This window comes from Anabas testudineus, chromosome 9, assembly GCF_900324465.2.
Source record: "Anabas testudineus chromosome 9, fAnaTes1.2, whole genome shotgun sequence".
Classification (NCBI taxonomy): domain Eukaryota; kingdom Metazoa; phylum Chordata; class Actinopteri; order Anabantiformes; family Anabantidae; genus Anabas; species Anabas testudineus.
In genome coordinates, this window is record NC_046618.1 from 20,376,654 (window position 1) to 20,399,274 (window position 22,621).

The window sequence follows — 22,621 nt, forward strand, 5'->3', positions numbered from 1 at the left end:
ATATCAATTAGCTGTGCCAAACACCTTTTTCTTTTTTTTTTTCTAAAATATGAGCTAAACAGCTGGCAGATTTGCGTGGAAAAGATGGATCTCTGGTGAAAAGATGAATAAATACGAAGAGGCATCTTAGCATCCCACACAGTTCAGCAGTGCTACAGACAAGACAAGTGAATGATCCTGGTTTTATGTGTTGTGTGTAGAAACCAGACATTACCATGCTGCTTAAAATCCACTAAAAGACCCACTGACTGCCACTGAACCAATTAAAGAAGCAAGAAATAAACGACTGTGTATGGATGAAGAAAAGGATAAACGAATGTAAGATATTTTCTGGTTTTGTTTAAAAAACAAAAAGTGCTACTTTAAAAAAATAGCAATAGACAGAAGGTATGATTCATTGCTCTGAGTCAGCGGGTTATTTAAAAGCCTGGTAGATTAGCAAAAAAAGTAACATAGGTACTTGAAAGGTTTTAAGTCAGAGGTCTCAAACTCAATTAACCTGGAGGCCACATACAAGACAGTAGACTGAGACAATAAATAGAACAAAATGACTAAACGATGAAGTTATCTGTGCTGCAATAGCAACCAGACTGTGTCGGTTTGCTCAGTAGGAATAACCATCCATCCAATATTAGAATAAAGAGCAGACGTGTCGTCACAACTACCGGTCTAGTCGGACGATTCCTACGGTTCCTCTATTAAAATGTTCACTTGCTTAACACTGATTGATATTTACAAGCCCTTAACAATGAATCACAGTGGTTCTGGTGACCTCCTGACCTTTTCTTCAACAGCATTCCCAAAAACATTCATTTGTGAACAATAAATGTCAAGATCTGCTGGGCAGGTGCCCATAAAATGGACTGCGGTTGTCATTTGTGTCATACTAAAGCTTCTTCAACTGACATTTCAAAAGTTCGGAACTGCTATTATTTTGGCACAAAGCACACGACACAAACCACTTACTCGTCTGAGTCCTTTTTGCTCTCCTCAATGTAGGCGATGGACTCTGAACGAAGCCGGTTGGTGACCTCATAGGTGCGCAGGGTGACACCAAAGATGTCCTCATGGTAGCGGTTCTCATCCTGGTAGCAGGGGGTTGGTTGAGATAGAGAAAGAGGGAGAGAAGGGGAAGATATGTGAGCTTCTAACAGTTTATAAGTTTCATTGAACAGCTCTCCTTTTGTGCACTAGACACAGTGTCACAGTGCAAGTGTGTTATTAGGGGGTGTGGGTCGTTTTACTCTTAAGCTCACAATCGAAACATTTACTTTTTACAGAAAATGTTGACCTTTTGTTTTTCAGCAGATCCATACTTAGCACTCTGTTGCATATTTTAATCTTACAAAGCAGTTGAACCTCGCCTGTCCTCACGTGATTTAATGTATTCCTCAAGGGCACCTAAGCAATGACGCAGATCAAATTTCATTCACTATTTTCACAGCTCATCTCGGATTCCAAGCGTCTCTTTCCTGACACTGCCATCACTCACTGTTGCTATGCAAAGGTTTAATAGTGAATACTGTCATGACATTGCTGCACAGTGTTTCCTTCACTCGTACCCGAAGCTTGCTGATGAAGAAGCCAGCATCCTCCAGGCTCACGTTGCCCTGCTGCTTGATAATTTGCTGGACGGTCTTGAGAACATCTCCAGCCATTGTAACATCTCCGCACACGTAGATGTGTCCCCCCTCCTCCCTCAGGCACTGGTACACCGACTCTGACAGCTGCTCGCGCAGTACATCCTGTACATATTTCTGAGAGGGAGGCAGAAGAGGAATAATGAGTGAGCATGAAGAAGTCAGGTGTGAGGAAAGTAGGAAAGGAAACAACATAAAAATGTCACAAGACCAGTGACAGGTATGGATTAAATGAAAATGAGTTTAGTCTCTGCACCTAGGGACTAAATTAATTGCTAACAGTCGGCAAAAATATTTAACTGAAGAACCTAAATTGGAAAAACAATAAAAGGAAATTGTAATAAGTGTACTTCAGAATACAACCATAAAGGTTTTTATTCAACTCTTTCTCTATTCTGTGATTTTCTGTCAAACCCACGCAGCAGTCCCAAGAGAGAAGTGACAAGCTGACTCATCCACATTTGTGGACAGATTAGTGCTCGTACCTTTGGTTTGCCGGGTTCTCTGGAATAGGCCGTGTAGAGCTCCTTGAACACATGTTTGTTCTTGGCCTGGATGGTCTCCTCCTTGTAGATGTGGTCCATCTCAGACTGCCGACAACCAAACACCAAGATCATGGGGCACGGCTGAATGTCTAAAAATGACAGGGAGACATATTTAATTCCTGCATGTGTAGAATTAAAAAACAGTCTGCTGTTCCATGTAACAGGGATTTGAACAAAACATCCTTATTACTGCCCGTCGTGGATATTGATTCATATTGATAATCAGCCATCAAACTGAAGATTGTAACTGCAGGTTCATTTCCAGCAGTGAAGATCACTAGGAGAGAATGATGAATACAGTACAACTCTAAGATATGAGATTAAAGTAGGACCCACCTTTCTGTTCGAGGTCATATAGTCTCTGTTGCCAGAAGCTTCTGAATGGGGCGATACCTGTTCCCGGACCCACCAGGATACAAGGTGCTTGATCGTCTTTAGGAAGTTGGAATGATGGTGCACTAAACAAAGCATAACATTAATGTGATCACGTGAGTTTTACTTTAATTTGTTTGATATTTTGAGAAACACGCTGATTAGTTTTCTTGCCAGAACTTAGCTTAGTGCAAAGAAAAGAGAGATGGCAGCTAGCCTGGCTCTGCCAAAATCAAACATCCAGCTCTTGACAAGACAGTAAATTAGCTTATTTTCCAAAATGCCACACTTATTCTTGGAAAACAACGTCATATTTACCCTCGGACAAAGCAGGGGACCATTTCTCCCTTCTCTATCCTGTTGAGCCACGACGAACACACTCCATGGTGTATAGGTCCTCTTCCATCTGAAAGAAATGATTATGAAGCAAGCACTTTACTTTTCTCTCTCCCCCCCCCCCTCTGTCTATCACTCTTTTTAAGTGCATAAACTAACAGGAGAGTGGCCTTAACACGTTTTCCAAGGCTAGGACCATTTCTCTCTCTCTCTCTCTCTCTACAATGAAACGACAGTAATTCAACTGTTGCTTATACAATCACAGTGACATGATTTCACAAGTGTGCTAAAATTAACACTGAAATTGAAACCTGAATAGGTAATACAGTTTATACACTGTCTTCCTAGTATACACACACTGTTTTCTCTTGTTTTTGTTTGTGTTAATATCTTTAAATAGAATCTGTTCAGACATACTAAATCTTCTTGAGGTGTTTCCAAATCTATGCTCCTTATAATTACAGTCCTGTTCTGGTTACTGCCTTTCCAAGATAACGTCCACTCAGTTTTCTTTGAGCCATCTGAGGATTTTCAGGCTGGGTCCTTGCAACAACCTTGAAACAACCACAACACTGTTTTTTTGGGGGCTTTTTGAGCATTTCTACAGATACATCAAGAGTTTAGACAATTAAAAGCCTAATACGAGCACTAAAGTTTACTCTTCCACTCAGCAGAAATAAAACATAAGACCTGCAGCTGCACCGACGCAGTGTTGAAATCCTTGGGGAGCTGTTAGCCTATAGACAGCCTGGTTGGTTCTTGAACTGAAAAACACCCCCAGATGAATAGTAGATCTTTACCTCTTGCACGGTAAGAGACCACAGCAACGGTGAGGTGGATCTCTCCTGGGTGCAGGTCTGTAGAGGAGCTGATAGAGTAGTAACGAGGCTGCAGCAGGGGGAGCTGGGTGAGCAACAGAGTGGAGGGCATCTGGATAGAGGGGAACTCCTCCAGCACCTCCACCAGTGTCGGATTGTTGTACCACTTCCACTCCTCGTACTCCTGCAAGCCCTTGGGTGTCAAGCAGAAAGACAAGATGAGATAAAAATAAAACAGATGGATATTTGTTTTATTTAATTTCTAGCTTGGCAAGCTGTTGAACCGTTGTTGTCCTAATTAAGAGACCAAGCCACTGTCACAATAACAGAAAAAAATTAGGACAGATCTTTTAGATCTGTAAACATTTCTGACTCGAGAGCGGGAGGCAGCCACAAGCGGAGCCATTCACCATTCACTGCCCAACTGTTTTTGTGTGTCATAACTGACATTTGGATGGGATGAATTTAGAGAGATGCTAGCAGGCAACAAATCTTTCGTATGTTATTAACTTTTGCTTTGTTCTCAAGCTGATAATGAGCGGCACAGTACCCATTAGGAACCCTGGTGAGACTGAAGCACTGTTTGCACAGTGCTATGTACAATTAGCAAACTTTTATCAGCAAAGTACTTTTGGACCTGGGTTTTTCAACCTTGATGCACAGATAGGGTTGTGAGACTGATATAGAGTGTTAAATATTCATGCCTTTGGAAACAGAACACAATAAAACAGACATGGCAACTTGACTGTACTCCAGTGCTTGCTGTGAGAATAGTTATAAGAAGCTTCAGACAAAAAAGGATTAGAAAAGTGAGAGAAACCCTGCGTTAGCCCTGAAATAAGCTTAAGATTTGCTGCCTACAAAAATAAAAACTGTGCTGATTCTACTGTACTGTTTCTTTTTCTGAATTCAGAACCCTTCCATCTTTTCCTTTTGCTTTGGTGACAATGATTCAATGCATGAGCATATGAGTCACCGCTTGGCCTCAGCCAGCCTCTTCCACACATTGACAAAAATGGAGAGTGAATTGTGGGAGGCACTGCAAGGAAGGGTGGGGGGTTGGCCATGGGTTAGAACAATCAACGGCTTTAATTTGGCGCCAGCTCACTCCTACTGTACCTATTTCCATGTGATCAAAGTGCATCAAATCAGCTTTCAGACACGGAAAACAGTCTCCCGTATTTTGATGAAAACATAGTGAATGTGTTGGTTACTGTTGAGCCTTAAAGCCTTTATATAGAGCTGTGCTTTAAAATTCTAATAAAAATCTAATAAAAAATGAAGGAATGTCTGCATATATTTGGCATTTAAATGGAAAAAAAGAGAGACCATATTTCTGGCTATAGCCTACGCACCATCTATTGCCTGCTCCATACTCTAGTCAGAGCATGCTAAACAGCAGCTGCTCAATAATTCTAAAGGTCAAAGTTAATGGTAACGCCGAAGACTACCTACGATTTACCTTACTGAGGATCTCTAGTCTCTTTTTGTGTTTGTCACTGGTGGCCAGAGCAGCAAATTGCTGCAGCAGCACAGGGCTTGGTGGAGTGGTGATGTCCAGGAAGTACTGGAAGGCCTGGTAGATGGTGCAGGGAGGGATACGGGTCTCATTTGTCCAGTTACTAATAACACCTGCGGAAAAGACAGCGATTAAAGATGCAATCATTAATATTTTAAATTAACCGTGGGGTTAACTCTAGATGGTAGCTGTTACAAAGACGAGAAAGCATTTAGCAGTAGATGGTAGAAACTTTAATAAGTCATCACCAAAAATGGCTTTATTTGTCGAGGCAAATCTTTGATTAAGCACACACTGTGTTTAAGAAACACCTTGCTTCACAGTGGAAAATCACACTTAAGTCACACAGAGTCACCACAACTGTTTGCCAATATGCAGCTCCAATGAAACATTTCTGGGCATGGATACCTCGCTAAAGTGTGACTTCACAGTGTCTGCCCTAGGAAGAGAGACTGTTTCTTATTCATGATTTGATTTTGACATCCTGCCCAGATTTCAAACCGCAACCCTCCTGATTGGAAAGTAGCGGAAGTAGCATGACGTTGTTAGCGGCATCACCCACCTAGGGCAGTGTTCCTCTCCTCTAGGAACTCCACTTTGACAATTTGATTGACAGGTGGAGCGTCCTCCAGTTTATCTATGAGAGCTGTCACCAGGTCCTCGTGGTTGCCAGGGAAGATACCCAGATGGTCGCCGGGCTGGTAGCTCAGGCTGTCGTGGTTGTTTGTGTGGAGCCGCACAAATATGGTGGAGCGACTGTAAAAGAGATCAGAGATTTAGGGAACAACGCAGCACCACTTTCAGTCTGTTTCATTCAGAACGATTAACTAAACATTATTTTTAGTAAAACAGCCAAATATGTGACAATTTACTCACTTGGACTTTGGACTTTGCAGGTTTTGAGATTCTAGCATCTTTGCTCCATAAACCTTCTTCTTGTGAATAGTATATAAAGCTGTTGACAGAAAGAAACAAAATTACATCACATGCATGACATTTACATTAATTAGGGACTGGTATGAAATAATATAATTATCCATAGATTCAATATGTTTTTATTAAAGAAACTAACGTCTGTACATGAATTACAGAGGTGTAACTGCAAGACTTTTTGTTTAGTTTGGCATAAAGACTGCAGACAATTGCAATAGTGAGCTTCAGATGTGCCGGTAGGCAGATCTTGCAACTGTTCCCCTGTTTCCAGCCTACATGTAAACAGACAAAGATTATTTCTTCTGGTCTTTGCTTCGTTCTTCTCTTTGCTGCATAGAACTCTCAGCAAGAGCGTGAACTGTAATAAATCCGTGATAATATATAGTTTTTACTGAAAATGCATTGAAACCAACATATTGTTTTGCACTGTACTGAGGAGCAGCTAAATGCAAGAACACAATGCTAAACAGTTAAATACATTTCAGAATCCACAGCTCGGATAATTACTTACATCTTCTTTTAGTGGTGGGAGTTAATACCTTTAAAATGTTTGTACTGAGTTTAATGTTACTTTGTAGTTATTATTTTCTGATGTCGCATGCTGCCCCACATCAAGCCTAGTCCACAATCAAAGTGTTATAATTTACATGTTTAATTCATGCAAGTAATCATGGGTCAGCATCAAGGACTCTAGGACCACAGACCTCTAGGCTGCCATTATAATTTCACATTCCACAACAGAGCCAGAAAGTGCAGCTGCAGGTGATGTAATGGCTGAGTCACTGGACTTGATCAACCCCCCAGTTATATTATGGTTATTTTGTTCTTCGGTGCATATTAGTACTTATCACCCACTTAATATCAAGACACCATTGGCAGTTTATAATTCAGTTCTCACAGGATTATTATTTACCTTCTGTGAGGACGGGGGCCTCAGCTGTGTATGTCAAGCGGAACTTGCTCTTCTTCCAGCTGCGGTCGTTGCTGATCAAGGAGTCATTGGCCTTCTCGATGTTCACATCATCGCCAACACAGAACACGTCACAGGCAGCCTGGACAGAGGAGAACACATCCTTAGGAGTGAACACAAGCATTATCCACAGCAATAATGGCTGAGCAGCAGTGATGCACCATGCAGGACTAACAAAGAATGTGTAAACTAATCTCTTGTACTGTAAGTAGGATTGTCTCCGGCAACTTATGGTCACATTGTGTGCAGCCAAGCACTTTCAAAATACGATACCGACTAGTGAGGTAGTTTTTAAGAGCTAGATGGCTTCCTTGTTGATTTGTGTTGTTGCTGTTGCACAGAAACTACAGGATTAAAATCAATAATTGACAAATGGCATGCCAATGATGACTTAAAGCCAATAAGGAAGTGCATGATGTACCTATTATATTATGAGCAACAAAATGAACTGAACACAGATCATAGGGTTTTAGCCCAAGAAACAAACCTTAAAAACCTTCTTGGCCCAGGTTCTGAATGACTCCTCTTGGCCACACAGCTCATCTCCTTCTCCCATGCGTAGGATGCGCTCCCCCCCGAGCTCTTCAAACAGCGTGTCCACAGCGTGAGCAAAGGCGCAGAAGTGTGGGTAGGCCCTGGAGCCAAGGCCAAACACTGAGAACCTAAACAGAGACGTGCACACAGGAAAGAAAGAGACAGAGATAGAGAAGCAGGTAGAGTTAAAAAAGAAAAACACAAACATACACAAGCAAACTGCCACCACTGAGCCCACATTAGAAACGTGGCCTTTCATCCCTCTCAGAAAGCTCCAAACTGTTGAACACCGCTAACATCTTTTTGAATACTGACCCGCAGCCTGGTTTCAGATAGACGGGAACATGAAATACCTGCAGATTAGTTTTTTCCTCAGTCCTCCTTCTGCTGCTTTGCTGTGCAACAGTTACCACTCATCAGATTCAAGTTTGAGCAATACATTTCCTCTTCTTTAAAACCCCTTGGGGGTGCAGGTGCACCCATGCTGTGAGAATGTTATGAAAAATGTAAATTTTTCAAATCTTCAGAATATTATCATATTGACTTTAGGCGTACATACCTAAGTGTTATACCTTATTTGAAGGCTTGGTGATCAACTTTTCAGCCATTTCAGTCAATTTATGCTAGGATATGTGACATGGATGTGGTGGGATATTGATTTAAAGCAGTGCACACAGCGGTGAGAGCAGCTTATCAGCTAGCTATTTACAGCCGTTTAAAGATGATATAAAGTGTCTGCTTTACAACAACGCCATTGACATGCAACCTCAAAGTTTCTGGAATCATGAACAATTAAAGGGGGAAATATAAAAATAGACTGAATTCAGCGAATGAGTTCTGATCCACTTCAGGCACTTTAATGGACCAGCAAACTCTCCACTGTAATAAATGTTATTATCCCAATGAGTAAAGAGGAATAAAAGATTAATTTGTCAAATTTGTAGAAGTAGCGTAGTTAAGTATGATGTTGTCTGCAGTCCAGGAGATGATTACTGTTGGTAAGTTTCTTTTAAGAAAATGATCTTTTACCTCATTATATAACGTTTTGCAGTAAAAACCCAGCTAGACAAAGTTGCAGTCTCAATCTATGCACTTGTTAGATTACTTTTATGTTACCCACGTACAAAACAGTTGAAATACGGCTTGTACTGCCAAGAGATTTGTCGCTAACTGTTTCCAAATGGAAGACAAGTATGCAGCTCTGCTTTTCAGAACAATAGCATTTATACAGAACACTTTGTCATGCCAATGTAAAAATGTAACACAACAAATACTGACATTCTCATAGTTAGCTGCTAGTTACATCAAAAGGTAATCTGATAATCTGAATGACACTTGAATATCTTTATTTTACCCAACCTTACTGTCCTTCTGTGTGCTACAAACAAAATCTTTTCTTGTTAAATACCCATTACAGTAAAACTGAATTGAATTGAGGTGAGATTTGATCTCACTAAGCACTTATTTTGTGATTTGCACCTTGTAATGATAAAGGTAAAGGTTTTGGTTTAACTGGGTTACAGTTACAGTTTGTTTTTACACTGAACACTAGATCTTTTTTCAGATAATATAAAACAAGCAAACCTTTCGGAACATCCTTGTGACTTTGTTTACCTGACATTAGCGAGAGGTCCAGTGCTCTCAAAGTTGATCCTGGTTTCTGGCTCATCGCTCGAGGACTTGCGGGTGTCAGAGTAGGAGGACACGCTGTTGAAACGCACCTTGTAGCTCCTGTAGGTTGAGACACACTGATGTGTAACTCCAAACACGAGAAAGAAACTGACATGGATGAATGCAAAGACAGGCTGGTTAAGGGAATAAACTCACTTTCTATCTTCATTGTTGGATGTTGGATGCCGCATCTCCATTAGGGCACCTCCAAATTTCTACAGCAAAAACAACTTTGTTATTAATCTGTGTAACTGTGCTCTGCTCAACTAAACTGAGTTGTTAAATACAGTATATCTACCGTGTATGTATATAAATATTATGTATACCTCTCCATTTTCCGGTGGATCACCATTGCCGAACGTGCTGGTCACCACTAACACCAGCGTCTCATGCTCCAGGTCCACCACATCATATTCATCCATTGACATGACCTACAGAAAAAGATTATGCTGGGGTAATCTCAGCCTACACTTACATGATGTGGTCTTTATCTCGCTCTCGTATCCTAGACACAAACTCCACACGACGGATAACTTGAGCATGTAAATTAGGGCTGAACACACAGCCGCTGGCAGAGGAGGAGGGTGTAATGACCACTCTGTCCTCGCCTCTAACGAGATGATAATATGCTGCTGCCACACAACAAGCATCCACGATGCATACCACTCAACACGATGGTGTTTGTCTGCCACAGGCTGCACATGCATTTCACATACACACACACACACACACACACACACACACAGAGAGAATCGCACAACCAAAGGCGTGAAGAGAAAACAGGCTTTAGCCCCACAACAGCAAAGATTTGCCCCAGGCATTCGCATCTGTCCTGCATTCAATCTCCACACACCCACTCTCAGTGACACACACACACACACACACACACGCTTGTGCATGAGTGAATCTCTTCTTGTATGATTGATCACTTAAGGAAAAAGGAAGGGAAAATAAGACATGACCCGCAGGAAAAGCGCATAGTGTAAGATTGAAGGCAGCATGTTTTGCTCTTTTCCCCCTCTCTCTTTTCTCTAAACAGATTTGCACAGCCAGGGGTGCTTCAGGATCTTGTCTTAAACTACTGCACTGCTCAAACGCGGTGGTTAAATCTTGCCTGTGACTTGAGGCACTTTATTGCATGAGAGCAGAAAAAAAAATATGACAAAAGACACACTTTCTTCTTCTACCCTCTCCTTGCCTGTACTCAGCTGGCATCTGCTTGGCTTCAAGAGCCAGAGAGCAAAGGAGGGGACGATAGACGATATAAGAATGTCTTTGAATCCCCCCTATTCCAATTAGTACAATTACAAGTGAGAGCCTGTTTGACTTTCTGATACGATGATGCAAGGTGAGAGCAAGCATACCTTTGCGTCAAATGCGTGCTTGAAGATTTCACACAGAGTTTTGGCATAATCTTGTGATTTGCCTGTCTCCGTGGCAAACAGTATGGTGGCTTTCACCCTCTTGGCCATGGCCTGGCCCATGAGCTTAGCTGAAAACTTCACAGCCCTGCAGAGGTGAAGAGAGACAGTGAGAATAAGATGCAGAGGAATCGCAGGACAAGCAAATGAATCACCCACGGGCCAGAGATTCGGGGACACACATCCTTGTGCTGTTGCATCTGATAAAACGTTTGAGCTGTTGAAATTAGCATTGGAGAGTAGTGTGGTTCACTTCAGCAGGCAGCTGACATTATGTACAGGTAGCAGAGGGATGACAATTGTGATTACCTAGCCTGTCATATCCTCAAGGCAATTATATTAATCGCAGAACATACACGCACGCGGGTACATGCATACACAGACAAAACAGCTCTGATTACTCCCTGAGGGGTTGATTGGATGAATTTCACCCCTGAGTAATCCAACTTCCTTCCCATGTGTCTAACTTTCATCAGGAAAGTGATAACTTGTTTGGCCTTAGATTATCATACACACAATGCTACAGTATGTCATCTTTGATGTTCGCCTGCCCTCGTCCTTATCTCTATAAAGCTAAGAAATCACTAAATTAACAAGATCAATTGCATCACATTGTCTTAGTCTAATATTTCTGTATGAGTTCACACTCACTTGGCAAGCTTCTTGAATCCAATTGCTCTTTTTTTAGTGGGCGTCCCATTGACTCCCTTCCACACATGGGTATTCCAAGGATCAGGCTTATGCATATGAGAAAAAGGAAATAGAGTTCAGAGATTGTCTTTGTTTAAGGTTAAAATCCATTCCAAGACAAGGAGACACCATCTGCGATATTCAGTGTTTTCCAGGAGTAACTTGGTATAGAGTAGCTTTAATTCATCATTTGCTGCATACAGTGCACTGCACTTCAACATGCCTCCACATACTTTACCTGCAAGTAATGATTTCCAACCTTTATTTCTCTTAATGACTTCCTTAATATAGCTTGGCAGCCAGCCATTTCGTCAACATGAGTGCCTCTGCCAAATGGTCTACTGAAGCTATTGTCAGTGGAGCTGCTACAGTAGTATCTGTAGATGTGCGATGTGATCCCAAATAGCACAGCCATTCTTCTCACCTGGTACTCAAAAGAAGGGGTGAGGCGGTAGTTGAGCATTTCTTGGTGGAAAACTGGTGTGATGCTTCCTGACATAGGAGGCACGATCCACACCCAGTCTCCAGGACAGCCTCCTCGCACCCGATACTCATTCTCCATGTGCTTCATGAAGGACTCGGTGGCTGAGTGATGGTCTACTATGGTCACTTTGCACGTCTAAAAGTAGGGAGCAAAGAATGATTTAAATTTCATCTATGTTAACGCAAATCCAAGATGACAACAGCTAGTGTTGTCTTAAGGAGAGAACTACACACTTTTAGAATCCAGCTACAAGAGGTAAGTGTTGATATTCAAAAACATCTGTTTTCTGGTGTAGCTTTTTTTTTAATGAATGAGACAGATGACCCTACCTGGTAGCTGTGAAGAACGGCAATGTTGATCTCTACCAATGCTTGGTCTTTCCAAAGGGAGGACGTTTTCCTGGTGTCTAAGGCCATCTTATTAGCTACTTCCTACATAACACATGAAAAAAAAAAAGAAAATAATATGATTCTTATATGAAAGTCATTGTTGTTAAAATGCTTCCCTCTTTCTTTCTTGACTTGCGACCACAGGTTGTCAGGTATGTTACTGGTTAATGTCCGTACTTTAATTGTAAAATGAATCCACAAAGCTGGAGCCTATGTGCCCTGTAGTACACTTCATACTTGGATCAGTCTTAAGCCGATATTTACATTTTCTGATTGGGTCATTTGGTGACACAACACATGCACGTCTCTGCACAAGGTTTCAGTCAGGCATTGCCTACAATCCTTCCCCTCTCGTTTCCAATGGAGCATGACTGTAATTTGGCACAACACATTACCTCCATAATGTTGTAGCGTGAGCTGTCACAGAAGTCCCTCACGCCAATCTCTGTGCCCATGTACCAGCCACTGAAGGGGCAGCCAGTGAACTCCAGGCCACCAATCTCCAGCAGCATGTTGGCGACGGCTGGGAGACCGTACCACTTCAGGTTCAGGTCTTTAAACCATTCGTACCTGAGCAGAGCAGACAGGAGAATGATGGCTCAGGGCTGTACTGCAGCTATTTTAGAAAACTCAATTCATTATGTTCCCCACTGAGGTCAGGTAAATGTCCCACATTTGTAATATGCACATTCACAAGGAGCACAGGTAATTACCCCTGAGACACGTATCATAAAAAAGTGCTGCCAAAACAAACATTAACACAAAGAAAAACACACACAGAGCAGGCAGGACCTCAATCTAACTCCCACGACTCACTCCTTGCACCCTCTAGGGGGATTGGTAACATTGCTTTCAGTGTATTATTTTCAGAGCTGGGTCTAATCTTGTGTAATGATGAGACACTGTTGGTGGTCACAGCCTGTGCCAAGCTGCTGCCAGAGCTGAGGGCCAGTTGATGCAGAGTATGGAGCAAGATGCCAATTTCGGGGGAGTCTGGCAGGGGGCTCAGCATGTCAAGGGATTCTGAAATGCTCTCTGTAGCGTGTAGTGATGTAGTGATAGCGCTGTGTGTCTCTGTGCCCATATGTGTGAAAGCTAGTATAGAAATAATACCCATTTCTCTGCAGTAATTATGGGTATTAGATAAAAGAGTTTAATGTTAAAGGTCTTGAAGGTTTTTGTGTGGTAGCTACTGTACCAATGTAAACAAGTTTTCTTACAAAGTAAAAGAAAGAAAAAATTGGAGGATGCTTGAAATCTACCTAACAAGCCCCATGGTTACCACAAAAGGCATAGCAACAGATAAAGCATCGAAAGCTGTGTTTTCTGGGAATTATCAGCACAGTTGGAATGTGACGACAACCCAATCAGACGTGTTGGCTTAAAAGTACCTCATTGTTTAAGCGTTGTTAAGAGATATGCGAGTGGGTGGATGTCTTTTTGTGCAGGTCCCTCTGTTCTCGTTGTGCTAGATTGTGTATATTTCATGCATGCTGCTTAAGAGGCAAGGCACAACTCACTTTGGGTGTGTAATCGGCACCTCCAAGATGAGGTCTTCAGGGATCTCAAACAGCTCAGGGTCGTTTCCATTGGCTTGCAGCAGGAGCGGGAGGACATCAAAACGACCTTTCGGAGCTTTCCACCCCAGCTGCATGCAGATCTAGTGACCAAAACCAACATCTGAACTGAATGCAAATAAAATATGTCTTCTGAAGTTAAACGTTGCAGCTTTGCCTCGTGGACTTAAAAATACAACTCCTCTTGTGTACCTCAGTAAATTCAACATTAGCAGGGTCTCCCAGGATCTGTCCGTCAGGTAGTTTGTAGCCTGCATAGCGAATAAGCTGAGCATTCCACACTCGAAAGTCATGTTTACCATCTGTCCTCGGAGGAAATATGGTGATGGCCGATCTGTGAAAGCAAACAACAACAGCAAAAAAGGATATAATAATAAGAAGAATCTCAATAGGGTGCAGTGTGCACCAGTTAATTAAAATACTGGCATATGTAATGGGAATAATATTATTAGATACCTGAACTTTGCTACTGTAATATTTTAGTTCAGCAACATGTTGATCTCTGCACATACTGTTAGAGACTATTCAACAAGTCATTAGATAAAGTGCATGAATATTTAAGTACATTATTCATTAAGATTGCTAACCGATGGTAGAACTGTGAATGTAATCTGGCCAAAGGCATTTTTAATTATATGATGTCAAAGGACTCATAAAAAGGTCAAAGCTTAGCTACCTTTGGTCTTTTCTACATCCCAGTGGTGTTTTAATGCCATGGCAGGGTAAAAGTGTTAATACTGCTAAGCTGATTGCAAGACCCTGAGGAGGGACAGCTGTTGTTGTGAATCTGGGCCAGTTGTGCTCGTAGTCTACATCTGGAACTAGCAATCTCTCAGATCAGCTACAGAAACTGGCATAAATTGTATATAGTATAATTGCTTGGTGTCTGGGGAGTCATTTTCAAAAGGAAGTACAACATGTTGTGCTCATTAGGTAAAAAAATGTAATATTTTCTTTTAAGCTAATCCAGTTCAGTTGCATCACATTTATTTCAATTAATGTATTATGTTAAATTCATCCATTAAATATTAATTACAATGGTCAAATATTATAAAGTAATAAAGGTGACATATTATTATAATAATTATTATTATATATAATCTACAAACCTTTTATGACTGTTTCTAAATGAATGGATACAGGAAAGTTTTACAGTCTCTCGCTTGTAACAGATATTTTCTCCACAATAGCATCATTTTCCCCTGAAATCTACCACAAGCTTGTCTTTTGCATCATTTTAGAAATAATCTGTTTTTGTAAAAGTGATAGGTGATTTTGAAAAAGCTAAACATTTCAAACCTATTGCATTGTGTTGCAATAGCATCATGTGTTTATTTATGTCTCCATGTTTATTTATGTTAAAGCGAGCCAGACTGGGAGAGCTGCAGCCAGGATGTTGTGCTGGCTCTTGTCAACATGTGTATCTAGGCTGTCCTTCTGAAGGCCAGGCTAGGTGTAGTAATGAGTCAGAACCCATCCATCATCCAAGAAGTAAATATGAAGTGTCACATGTGATTAGGACTTGGCAGAAAGTGAACGAAAGCTGTGCAGGTCTGACAAATGACTGCTTGTTAGCAAGGTCTGCCGCCACACCAACAGGGCAATGATTGGTGCAGAGACACTGACAGATAGACAGGCATCAGATAGTGTGAGAAACAATGTTAAGAGACAGAGTGCTCACTGACAGATGGGACAGGGGGTCAAGTCAGGGTAGGCAGAGATGTAGAGGGGCGATGAGAAACATGAAGCGACAGATGGGAAGAGGAACAAGTGCAGTAGGAGGAACGCAAGCAGAGTTGAAGAAAAGGCAATAACAGGCAACAATAGGAAACAAGACTTGCAGATGCAGAGTTGAACAGCGTGCTTTTGATTTGTATTTGTTTGTTTTTACCTCAGGTTGCCTTTGTTGGTGGCATATTTGATGTGGTTGCAGATGTAGTTGTACATTCCATGAGCTGTTGTGCAGTCCCGAGCATCAAACACCTGGAAAGCAAGTATAAAAACAAGAAAATGGGTTTGTGCACAGGATGTGTCAATATATAGATGGAAAGGAAGCAAATGCTTTACTATGTATACAAGTACTTCAGACATTATTCTGTGCACAACAGATAAGTAAATAGTTATAACAATAGCAGAATCTATTTTTTAAACTAGCCACTCACAAGAACAACTTGTAAATATTACAAAATATTACTAAAGATATAACTTTATGAATACTGTACATTACCTGCAGTTTGGACCACTGGATCCTCCCGACACATCTGGCCGCGTTCCTCCAGGCATGCTTGGCTCCGTATATCAGTTCAGTGTCTTTGAGCTGGTATGTTCCTGAAGCTTCGATCTCCTTGGTCACCTCCTCCAGCCTGTCCAGATGGGCCTTAGAGCCAAACCTGTAGGCACGACAGGTTCACAAAGATAAGTTGGAATAAAATGACTACAAGATTTCCCAAGAGGACAGGCTAACATTAGCTATCTAGCTTATCTTACATAGACAAATAATATACTGTAACTCCAATCATACTATTGGGTGCAAATAATGTTATTTCTGTGGTAATGCTACTGTACTTGCCGTTTGATGGAGGTGTAGTACTGGTTTATAAAGTCGGTAGCCAGGGGTAGGAGCTCCTCTTTGGTTCTGACCTCATCCGGTTTGCGAGCGTGCAGGCTGGGCGTCATCACGGAGCCGATGCACACGTTTTCACTGCACATTGGCATCTTAAAAGGCAAATTACACGGCAGATGAGGGAGGCTTGTACGGGGATGAATTCTGCTTGTTGGTTTTTTCTCAGTGCCAAGATGCGACTGAGGAGCCAGGTGATGATGGCATATGGTACTTTTTTCTGGTAACAGGCTAAATGATAAAATATCCTCAGAAATTCCTTCCAAGTCACATTAATTAGTAACACTAGCAGAAGCTACCACTGAATGATAAAACTGATTAAATACGTTTGATGATGCTCATTAATTGGTTTTATTTTGCTAAGAACTTTTAAACCTATTTCATCGGCCTTCTCACAAGAGACAGTGAGGCTGCTGCATCCGTGTCTGTGTTGTGATTGAAAATGAGAAGAAGCATGGCATCCTTTTAATTTACCAAAGGCAAATCATATTACTTGGATTCTCTATTCATTTTACATGAACCAGCTAAGTCTTGGCTCAGCTTGATACGAAACAGACCTAGAATACGTGAATCATACCTTATGCTAACTGAATAATCCAGTTCTCTTAAACTTGTTTCTTTCTCCTTTCATAATTTCAGTTGTTGCATGAACCACAGTCATTGAATGTGTTCTGCACTTTGAAAGAAGATAGTTTCCAATTCTGTTTAAAAACACACTATACATACACAAGAGACCGTAACTTGTTTTACAATTTCTTGTTGCTACATCGCTCACACATGGCTGGCGTGCGTGTTAATGAATGAGTGAATCAGTGAGTCATGAATTGCTATCGTTCCATCAAGCTGAGACAGGAAGAGAAAGAGTTAGGAGGAAAGACAGAAAACAAGAAAACAAACAGATTCAAAGGGAAAAATGCTCATTGCTGAAATCAGCCCTGTGTGGTCAGTTTAGTATGATTAGAGCTGAAGTCAGCTGTCACTTTGGTTTGTCCTAAATGCCTTCACCAGCTTAGAAAGATCGAATGAGTGAGCAAGAATGGACAACAGAAACGATAGCATAGACGTGCACTCGAAGAGGAAATTTGACAGTGACCCCAGCGCTGCTAAAATTGGCTTATTACACTGAACCACCCACTTGCACTGTCCAAACACTCTGGCGTGGACCGGCAGTGCATCCAAAATACACTTCTCTCCATTTCCCCTTCAACAAATTCGACTTTCACGCAGAGAAGCAGAAAAAAAAAATCAGCTTAACAAGAACAACACGGCCAGGGCCAATCAAAACAAAGAATAAACAGGAAAAGGAAGTTGAGTGAGAAACCGAGAAAGTGCTCGAGTCAACAGAGATAAAAATAAAAGGTATGATTGCAAAAAAAAAAAAAAAAAAAGCTAAGTAAGAGAATTGTCAACATGAGAGAACAACAAAGATGAGACAGGGAAATAAGAAGGGTACGAGGTGACAACGTAAAGGGGGGAAATGGATGAGTAGAGCAGGGAGTGTTAAAAATAAAACAAAGGAATCACTCGTGCTCCAGCACGTCCGCTCATCATACTGCTCTGGGCATTCATGCCAGCCAGCTGTCCTTTTCGAAAGACGGATCATCCTCAAATACAGCAGCGTCTGTGATATAATAAATCTGAGGATGCTATTACAGGCCATTCATTGGGATGCACACAACAGTCTGTCTGATAACTTACCAAAGTCATTAGGCTGCTGTTTGCTGTTTATAAAGGGGTGCTGTGTTTTGGATGGTGAATGTGGGTTCACCTTGTGCTTGGTCGACTGACTTACTAACTACAGGAAGAACACTTGGCTGCGTGAGAAAACTGAATAAGTGGAGGAACCAAGATGTTGATAGATGAAGGGGCATGAAAATCACAAAACATATCTTCTTAACATAGTATGTGCCTGTAGCTGCAGCTTTTTGCATTAGTCTAAAAAATAAATAAATAAAAAGTTTTATTGGAAATGACCTTTTCTAGCTTTCAGCCACAGAAGAGACCTTCTTTCTCCCAGTAAAAGCTACAGCATTAGTTGATTGCCAAAATAACATACATACCAAAAGTGTTTGTGCCAAAGAATTAGACATTATGTACTGTATGTGTTAAAATCCTCTTAGTAGTTAAAAGAGTTGCCTATAATGATTTTAATCCAGTCAGCAATGTTGATACTATTTAAAAGGGGTTTATGTTATAGTTGGACCATTAAACACACATATAGATTGTTATTGAAGGACATTTGTGGTAAATATCTCATTATCTTTGCCTTCATATTTGGCGAAACAGTCACGGTTCATACAGGATGTTTCCTAATGACTTTGAAATCTTAGGATCTTTCTCTCTAGTGCTACTATGAGTTGGATTTCCGTGGTTGTGAATGAAATGCATTGCTTTTGTAAGCAAGTATCTTACGCAGATGCTTATATTGGGTTTTTATCTAACTCTGATCAGAACTCAAGTCAAAATCCAGGTCAAACTTTGTAATTAGAAGAAATTGAAATTTTTTTTTATGTTTTCAAATTGAAATGGTGAACATTAAATATGCTCCTACTACACATGTTCACATTGTCATTATTAGCAAAATTAGCTTGGCAGTGTTAATATGTAGCACCGGTTGTTTGATACTAAAATACAATATGTGGAAAGTTACTGCTGCTTCTGCTGGATGGATGGATGTGTGTTTGTCGAGCTAGTCATGGTGCAGATGTATGAACATTTTTATCTCTTCAATATATACGCAGTATACATAAATGTCACATGTTTTATTTCCTAGCGCTATTTACTGACTGTTTTTAGGTAGGGGTCGGGCAGTGTGTCTTTTCCTAACCACCCGCTTTCTGGCTAAATAGTAACGAGATGAATCACCAGCAGTTCAGGCGAGCGCTCTCTAATGTATGAATAGTTAGTGAGAAGCACAGAATGGGCACACCATGCTGCGCTATTATTCTTCAATCTACTTGACTTGCAAATGATGTGTCTGCAGGCTAAATGTTTGCTCAGTCGACCAAGATACCGTATTTGATGTTCATCAGTGCCCTTAAGATACTGTTAAATGCACAGATATCCGTCACCTTGGTTGACTCACAGTATCAAAGCTTTGCACCTCTGTGGCTCTATACTGTACGTGGAGTGACACAGAGGGCTTGTGCCTGTCATGTATTTGCCTTCTTATTATGTGTCAAGTCCAGGCAGGTTGTGATTTAAATCACACCTGTTACTCTTGTTGTTGTTGTTATTATGTTATTATTTTACTAAGTGTGTTGGGATAAAAATTGCAATAAAGTGTTTTATTAGAGATATGTGTATTGCATTGCATTATAATTGCATCATACAGGTACCCTGGTTATTATAGGATGACTTGAATCATGACATCAAGCTCTTTCTCATACTTGCCAGGATGGTTGCCTCAGCGACAAAAGGCTTCAGCACACACTTCAGTTACTCAACCATTAATTGGACTTACCTTGCTGGCGCTGTGGTAGAGTGTGTCACTGTAGATGGTGCCAGTCTCCCAGTTCTTGACCTTCATGAAGCGGGGGCATTTGGAGGGACTGCCGTTCTGCAGCGTCTTAGTGGGTGAGGTTCCAACCTCGACCAGAGGCTGTAGAGAACACACAGACACTTCAGTCATTACATCATGGCTTAGACTATATTTGATAATAATAATAATACATTCTTAACTCTAAAACACCTTCGCTGCAAGCTAGAGTCCTACTGAGATAAGCTGGAAAGTGGCACAGCACTCCCGCTGTGGGAAAGTGGATTAAAGTGCAACAATTGAACAATGATTGGCAGGTTAAAAATGGCAATAACACAAGCAACATCTGGAAACATTTTTAACAGTACTCTCACAACCATTGTGAGGGAATAAGTTTTCTCTGTGGAGTCCTAGCCCTTTCTTCTCAGGGAAAAATCAGTTCATCATTGTGCCCAAGTCTCCCTCACACAAACGTACATACAGAAACCACTTACATTCTCTCGCTCTTCCATTTCTGTTTTATTTCCCACTCCAGAATAAAGGCAATCAGCATTTAACAGCAGGTTGATGGCAAGCTAACTCTTGGCTCACTGGGTTTTCCAATACTGTAGCTATTGACTGATGAATGCCTGCAATTTAACCCCAAAGCCAACTGCAAGCGCTCCCACAAAAAGAGCTCCTTTTTTAGGGCAATCAATCCCACACCTTGGAAGCTCTTTCATCATCTCCTAGAGCATTGTTAATCGTACAGTGGAGCAGCTTCTGAACACTGACACAATCATCATGCTCGGCAGGGAGATGAATACCAACAGTGTCACACTGGTTGAATCTCATTGTCATTGTGTGTCCTCTCAAACAGCAGAGAGTAATGAGGAGGTCTGAATTGAATTTGATTTTGCACACACTGAGAGTAAAGAGCTTAGTTCCTGTGTGTTCATGCTCCAACAGTAGTAACCCCCACTGTGTGGCTCAGATATGACACATTGTTGTCTCACTGAGGTTGTGAACAGGAAGAAAAATCATTGTACCGCAAAGAGGCAAACAGTCAAAGAAAATTGGATGCAGAGAATTAAGGCTTGTTGACATGAAAAACAGAGAGGTTATGTCTTATTTGAATGTTTAGGTTGACGCTCACTGACCATAAGATAGAGCTTTGGCATTTACATTTAAGAAAAGTAACTACAGCATTCTATTAAGGCCAGACGCAGGCTTCAGAGAAGCTTGTTCATATGGACCTGTAAATGTCAGATTACTTTTTTCTTTACTTTTATATATTTACTGATGGACATTGTAAATGTCAGAGTCACTACGGAAGAAAAAACATCTTTTTTTGTCCCTTGAAAATGTTACTTGAGAGCGTCATCTGCTAATAAATGGCCACTAAAATGAGCTAAATTACATTAAATATTGGGACCACGGGGTCATAGATCAAGAGACATAAAAGCAGACAGTCTGATTGTCCATAGATAGTACTATTAACCTTTTGTTAAGCAAGAATCTGCCGTGGCCTCGTCTTTTAGGAATACAGGATTACAGGGCACATCATAGTTTGTTCACAGATTCTGCTGGACCACACATACACTTAAAAATCCCATCATGCCTCGATCACCAGGCCTTAATGTCTGGAATACGGTGTGAATTTTATTTCATGATGGGAGCAGCTATGGATCCAGAAATGAACCAAACTGAAGCTAATCTGATGAAGATAATTTCATAATAGGATGTAATCACTAAAGTCTTTCTGGTAAATGCAGTTATGCAGTAAAAAGTTTCTCATTTCCATGAATTAAAACTTATAATGAGAATGGAAATGATGATTGCAGCACAGGGCTAGATGGAAAAAGTGAATAGGAACAAAGTCAGGCTGGCAGACATGTTATCCATCAAATATTTGTATCGTGACAAGTCAATTTATGTTTTGACAATAGGCATCTTATTCAGTGATGATTAAGCCATGGTGTGTCAGAACGAAGGCACAGATTCATATTCTCGGCTTTAATGGACGATCAAAGGGGGTGTGCAGAACTCACTCGCTGGTGGAATCTGACATTTCTGCCACCTTTCCTTTGCAAAGCGTCATTAAATATAAAATGATGCGGGAGCAGAAGCTCGAGCCGCAGCACAGGGACAGCTCTTCACTAAAGTGAGAAACCTATTTTGCAGGCCGTCGACATGCCAGTTTAAATGATGATGTGATGTGATGATACCAAAATTCAACTCAAAGTTTCTGAAACCAGTTGTTTTATGAGCTTAGGGTCTGACTTGAGTCTAGCGATTTTAACACTAAGTGACGAGACATCAAAGCAGCAGCTAGCGAGATGCAGAAATATGTATTCTTACCCCTGCTACGTCACATCTATTCTAACCGCCGTCGAGGATGCATCCCTCCCTCCCTCCCGCTCTCATATGTGCACACTCTCGTGCACATATTCGCACAAGCATGCACACTGAAACTCTGACTTTGGAAAGGGGCCACATTTGATGGAGAGAGACAGATCAGCAGCTGCATTCATTCATTAGGCCTCCTGAAATCATTTTGCCACATCCGGTCCCATTGATGGGGGCTCGAGTGATGTCACAAGTGGGTGGATAACATGGACCATGTGCAGATTACGATACTATCC

General features: G+C 41.2%; 1 protein-coding gene across 1 annotated transcript in view; it reads right to left on the minus strand.

Moving 5' to 3' along the window:
- nos1 (nitric oxide synthase 1 (neuronal)) overlaps window positions 1-22,621 on the minus strand; it is a 31,748-nt gene that overhangs the window by 2,932 nt on the left and 6,195 nt on the right. The window contains exons 4-28 of the mRNA XM_026342331.1: window positions 19,983-20,120; window positions 16,469-16,614; window positions 16,127-16,289; window positions 15,791-15,882; window positions 14,092-14,233; window positions 13,843-13,982; window positions 12,718-12,892; window positions 12,263-12,364; window positions 11,874-12,068; window positions 11,411-11,496; window positions 10,703-10,847; window positions 9,665-9,769; window positions 9,495-9,553; window positions 9,282-9,398; window positions 7,621-7,795; window positions 7,077-7,215; window positions 6,107-6,185; window positions 5,793-5,986; window positions 5,174-5,343; window positions 3,694-3,904; window positions 2,876-2,963; window positions 2,522-2,643; window positions 2,126-2,274; window positions 1,563-1,757; window positions 967-1,085 (exon numbers count right to left, since the gene is read on the minus strand). Coding sequence (XP_026198116.1) covers window positions 967-1,085; window positions 1,563-1,757; window positions 2,126-2,274; window positions 2,522-2,643; window positions 2,876-2,963; window positions 3,694-3,904; window positions 5,174-5,343; window positions 5,793-5,986; window positions 6,107-6,185; window positions 7,077-7,215; window positions 7,621-7,795; window positions 9,282-9,398; window positions 9,495-9,553; window positions 9,665-9,769; window positions 10,703-10,847; window positions 11,411-11,496; window positions 11,874-12,068; window positions 12,263-12,364; window positions 12,718-12,892; window positions 13,843-13,982; window positions 14,092-14,233; window positions 15,791-15,882; window positions 16,127-16,289; window positions 16,469-16,614; window positions 19,983-20,120 — 3,446 coding nt within the window. The remainder of the gene's footprint in view (window positions 1-966; window positions 1,086-1,562; window positions 1,758-2,125; window positions 2,275-2,521; window positions 2,644-2,875; window positions 2,964-3,693; window positions 3,905-5,173; window positions 5,344-5,792; window positions 5,987-6,106; window positions 6,186-7,076; window positions 7,216-7,620; window positions 7,796-9,281; window positions 9,399-9,494; window positions 9,554-9,664; window positions 9,770-10,702; window positions 10,848-11,410; window positions 11,497-11,873; window positions 12,069-12,262; window positions 12,365-12,717; window positions 12,893-13,842; window positions 13,983-14,091; window positions 14,234-15,790; window positions 15,883-16,126; window positions 16,290-16,468; window positions 16,615-19,982; window positions 20,121-22,621) is intronic.